Raw genomic sequence first — 5,646 nt, forward strand, 5'->3', positions numbered from 1 at the left:
CTAAGTTGTGAGACTTTTGCTTTTGATGCATGCATGATGCTCATCTGGCCCCACTTCAAAATGTCTTTCATCTTCCTTTCTTACCCCGTTTTACACTGTGGACCAACATAGCTATGATACATTTTGATGTGACACTGCATTGCTACATGACACAATGCAGGGCACATGAGGATCCAGCAGATGGCAGTCAAGGTCTAAGATGGAAATTTGCTGCATGATTGACCATGTGACCTCAAGGTAAATATGATTCTCTTTCTACTTGTGTTTTAAAATTGAATGTATCTTTATAAAATGACACCTCTGTTTGTAGAGTCTGCCCTCTGATATTACTGTTGTTTTGGTATTTCTTAATGCTGACCTCTGGTCACAGTACTCCCGGAAAGTCATTTTGAAATCTGGACTGTGAACAGTCTCATAGATTTTTTTCCAGGGACAAATAAATCGCAGTGGAATTTCCCAAACAAATTAAATATCCAATAATATGAACAGTGTTTTCTAGAAAATGATTAATCCTCCTCTTAGATATGTTCATGGTGTAGTTCAGACTGTATCAAAGTGGGACAAACAGGTCTGTGTACTTTAGGAGCATGTTATCATTTGTAAGGAACCTCATGTCAACAAGACACTGATCTGATCAGTGAACATGTAACCTCTGTGGACATTTGTGTGTTCACTTCTGAGCAACAGTGTGATGGCATTTACTCAGCGTAATGTTTACTATTTCTTAACTTGATAACTATGAACCCAGCAATTATTAACTGGCCCTCATCTCAACTAGGCTGCTTTGGTTTGTCTGCTTTGTGGTGGTGGTTTAATACTTGGCAAAATGTGTGTGAGATATCTTGGATTTCTTCTTCTCATTTGGTTTCCTGGAGCATTACATGGTGAGAACATTAAATTCTGTCAATTAGAAACATTTTAATTCAAAATAACCTGTATATGTGTCTAGCACGTACAATTGTTTATCATTTTATTTCAGCACTAAGTGGGCAACAAAATTGTCGTGCTCCCAAACTGGATCATGGTTACCTTGTCCCTGATGAAGAGTCTTATACACATGAAACCAATCTCACTTATGCCTGTGATAAGGGGCATAAGCCAGTAGTGGAGGGTTGGTGGGCAAGAAGTACATGTCAAGATGGGAAATGGTCTCATGAACCACAATGTATAGGTAAGTGTTTACTATTCTGTTTCTCTTCACATGAAATTTTGAAAATCATTAGGCTGCTACGGAATGCCATTCATTATCATCATACACAAAATGAAGTGAAAACAGGTCAGGAGATTCAAAGAAATCATTTCAGATCATTTCAGAAATTAAATCAATATGTATAGGATTAAATGGCATTTCTGGATGACACACAAGAGGCCAGCGTCCAAATGTTTTTTTTCTAAATCATGTCTTTCTGATATACTGTGTGTATTCTCTCTAAATTCTGAGAAAAATGCAAATTAAACACACAAATAAATACTCTCATGTTAAAATATATAATACCTTCCAACCAATGCTTCATAACCTTCAAAAAGCAAGTCATTTATGGCTGTAATCCTAATGACATTTATTATTACTACACTAGTTTTGAACTAGGGTTCCAAACCCCACGAGGAATCACGAGATGAATCTAAGGTGTCACTAGTTACACAGATTTGTTTGGGGTTTTTTGTCAAGCTATATAGTTTCATTTCTTTACACCAGTGAAACTACTCATCAAACATCTTTTCTAATGCTCTCTAATTCAGGACCTTATAATATGATTGCATTATATCTATTATGATTAATATGACATTAAAGTTAAATTCATAATGGTAGTGTTAGTAATGACAATATAATAAGTACCATGAATTCATCTGAGTCTGAAAATGTTTTTTGTTTTGTTGTTTTTTATAACAGATGAAAACGCTTGCATTCCACCAACTATCCTCAATGCAAAATACACTGAAAACTCAAATGGTTGGTATGAGAATGGACACAAAATAAGAATAATATGTGCCATTGGTTATGAACACAAAAACTTTAGCGCCACGGCTGAATGTACGAATGGAACATGGTCCTCTTTGCCGGTCTGTGAGAGTAAGTCTGTGAGATGTGTTTCTCAAGTTATTTGTGAAAACATATTTACAGTAACCAGAATAATATCTCTATCCAAGTCTGAAACTCATAACATACATCTGGACACCTTTTCCTTCTCCTGTTTATTTATTTTTACAGAACAATTCCTAGCATGTGGTGAGCCTCCTGAAATCCCTCATGCAGTAATCATTCATGAGGGATACCAGGATGTGTTTGCTGCTGATTCAGTTCTACAGTATGAATGTGAAGAAGGATTTACTGTAGAAGGAGTAAACACCAACAAAACCATCATTTGCATCAGTGGAAAGTGGAGTACAGCCTCACCGTGCCGTAAGTGGACAATGTTGTTAGATGTGCAGCAATGAAAATATTAAATTTAGTGTATAGTGTTGAGTAGGTGACCACATCACCTAGCTGTAGGACAAAGCTTGAAGATGGAAGGAGCTTATTGATCAGTATCAAATATAAATTAGCATACCTTTTTATCTAATCCCTTTATAAAAATATTTACATTGTACTGTACAATGTATTTTATTTTCCACCTAGACAGCAGACCAGATGCTGGAAGGGGTGGATCTGCAGCGGGGGGAGGAGGTAGCACTTGTGGAGGACACAGTACATCTGCTGGCTGTGGGACACGGCCTGCAGGTTGAAGCAGTATATTGATCTGTATTAAATATAAATGAGTATATCCTTTTATCTAATCCCTCTATAAAACATGTTTATATATAAAATGTATTTTTTATTTCCACCTAGATAGCAAACCAGATGCTGGAAGGGGTGGATCTGCAGCGGGGGGAGGAGGTAGCATTTGTGGAAGACACAGTACATTTGCTGGATTTGGGACACGGCCTGTATCAAATATGAATGAAGAATATAATATTTTTGATCTCCATGTCACTGTTTGAAGTTTATATTTTAGAATATTCATTTTATTATTTAAATTTTAGAGGACACAATTGGAAAATGTTAAGACATTACTCTGATTCTGGAAGAATTGCAGGACAGTATCATCTCTTGGTGTGATACTAACTGGTGTGTCTAATGTATGTGACAGGATCATCCTCCAGCTCCGGAGGGAATGACAGAGAGGGAGGACATCAAATCACAACAAGTAAATCAGAAACTACATTTGTCTTTTTCTTCAGTTGCTGGCCAGTTAGTTACAAAGCTTATTTGAGGATAGATTGAGTTGATTTTTTCTATTTCAGTCAACAATTGTGGAAGGTACCCCAGAGTTTCTAATGGAGATGTTGTGGAACGTGGACCAATGTTTCTGAAATACCAATGCAGTTCTTTTTACAAAAGAGTGGGTCCACAAAAAGTGATGTGCTACAGTGATGGCACATGGTCACCAGTACCAACCTGCAAAGGTATGGACAAGTTTCAATTGTAAAGAGGTTGTAAAATTGTAAAAGGCTGACACTGAGGAACAACCTTACTAAACTTGCTTTTGTTTCTTTTGTGCAGCCGCCTTCTGTGAAGTGGATACTGCTGATTATCGTCAGTTGGAAAATGCTGGAATTAAATTTATAGGAGATGGTCAAAAAGGGATATTGAAGTGTGATAAACTAGAATGGTACTGGATTCATGATCATTATTCTGAGGTCCAGTGCACTGATGGAAGAATAAGGCTTGGTAAATGTAAGTATCACTTTAAGCTGTTGATATTTTAATATATTTATATTCCATTTACACAAATACAGGAGGATAACAGATTTTTCAATATTTTTCCCCCAGTCATTGCTGGCTAAAATACATGGTGTCTGTGTGTGCTAATTATCAGTTCTGCACATAGTATCTGATTATCAGTCTTCAGTTAGATGTTTAGGAGTCTGTGACAACAAACTATGAGGCAACTGTAGTTGTAGGATATCACTAGTTTTTCTAATTCTTTACCCAAAATGTCGACTCAAATACACTGAGCTTAAATAAAGGTGTTCAGGACAGGTTGAAGCCGTAGATGTATTACAGTAAACTGGATACCATGTTCAAAAATGGTGTCCAGTTCATTCCGATAAAAGTTGGGTAGTGTCCCATTAAGCCCTAACAACCACAGCCCACTGTAGTGGCAGTATCAAAAATATATCAGATTGGTTGACACCTGACTTTTGACTTGCAGGGAGAATTTCTACATATGTTTTGGCACGTTGGCCATGTTAAGCATAGATATAACAGTATATAAACAAGAGAAAATCAAAAAACAATAATATGGCCCCTTTAAAGGAAGTCTGACATTTAAGAAAGTATTCTTATTGATGAGGGCATTGATAGGTAAAACACATTTCTCAATATGTTGAACTTTTTTTTTTACTCCACTAATTAAAGCATTGCACTCCTATAAAACTGTCTGACTTGAAGTGGACTGATCATCTGAATCGATGAAGCAGAACCAAAGAACTTTTCCAATTAAAAACAAATAAGCTGTTTCACATATTCACTGCTGTGTTGCTATATGATTGTTTTCAGGTTGTAGCTGGCTTGATGGTCTACGGCAGGTGAGTATTACTCCTGAGTCTACTTTAAAAAACACTGTACTTACACTAATGTTGTCTTCTATTTTGAAGTGTCTAATATGAATCACTACTTCTTTAACTTTCCTTATATATTTCTTTGTGTGTGTGTGTGTGTGTGTGTGTGTGTGTGTGTGTGTGTGTGTGTGTGTGTGTGTGTGTTTATTATATTTGTTTGTTGTTGTTTATTGTTTGTAAATTCTCTGTCTAAGGGTTGCTAAGGCTGTACCACCAAGAGAAAGACACTGCTGCCTTTGGATTTGTCCACAACTGACTGAAGACCAGCCTGGAAACTTTTGACAGACACTTACATTATGCTCATGCTGTGACGCACTGTGCTGGGCTTTTCAAACAACAAATCATTCACTTTTTTTCCAAGTATGAATGTCTACATAGATCATTTAGGAGCAAATGTTTTATCTGTATGCTCAAAGCTGTGAAAATAACTTGACAGATAAATATATTGCATATTTGATGGACTGTCCTGAATAAAACCTTCAACTGGAATGTCTACAATCATGTTTCTACAACTGCATCTGCAGAGTTTTCCACACCCACCGATCCTGTTCATAGTTATGAGTGGCTGGAGGCTCTTAGGTCACAGCATTTACACACACAGTCATCTAGGTTTTCAAATCTGATTTTATTGATCATGACACAAAGTTTGAAAATACCATACCAACTGTTTCAACTTTACAGGAACTCCCCGACAATGAATTCTGATCTTTTTTTTTAACTGCCACAAAATTGCATCTGTAAAACGACTATAACTATAACCACACCATGTGCAGTAGTGATTCCACTCCACTGTTTTGTTGGTTCTTATGCTTCTTAAAGCCTTTTAGTGAGATTTAGCTCATTGTTTAACTGTCCAGTCCATAACAGAACTTTTTTGGTTCACTCCCTCTGCTCCCATAGCAACATTTTTGGCAGAATCAGGCAGCTGTATTAGCAAAACAAGCTCTTAAGACCCACTGTACACTACCTGTCTCAGCAACAGCAAACAGATACAGTTAGGGACAAGCTGGTGAACATAGTGGAGCATTTAGCAGCTAAAGAGTA

At 36.9% G+C, this 5,646-nt stretch overlaps 1 protein-coding gene across 2 annotated transcripts; it reads left to right on the plus strand.

Annotated features, from left to right (window-relative positions):
* The first annotated feature begins 718 nt into the window (after positions 1-718).
* On the plus strand, positions 719-5,091 carry LOC128368769 (complement factor H-like). Of its 2 annotated transcripts, XM_053329647.1 has the most exons (11): positions 720-884; positions 980-1,171; positions 1,892-2,071; positions 2,210-2,401; positions 2,618-2,719; positions 2,828-2,875; positions 3,129-3,185; positions 3,283-3,444; positions 3,542-3,715; positions 4,541-4,569; positions 4,797-5,091. In XM_053329647.1, the coding sequence occupies exons 1-11, from the start codon at positions 827-829 to the stop codon at positions 4,803-4,805; spliced, it is 1,203 nt and encodes a 400-aa protein (XP_053185622.1). In that variant the 5' UTR covers positions 720-826; the 3' UTR covers positions 4,806-5,091. The 2 variants fall into 2 exon arrangements, with proteins under 2 accessions (XP_053185624.1, XP_053185622.1); XM_053329649.1 differs by lacking the exon at positions 2,828-2,875 and having other exon boundaries at positions 719-884; positions 2,618-2,665.
* The last annotated feature ends 555 nt before the right edge of the window (positions 5,092-5,646 follow it).

This window comes from Scomber japonicus, chromosome 12 (assembly GCF_027409825.1).
Source record: "Scomber japonicus isolate fScoJap1 chromosome 12, fScoJap1.pri, whole genome shotgun sequence".
NCBI classification, from domain to species: domain Eukaryota; kingdom Metazoa; phylum Chordata; class Actinopteri; order Scombriformes; family Scombridae; genus Scomber; species Scomber japonicus.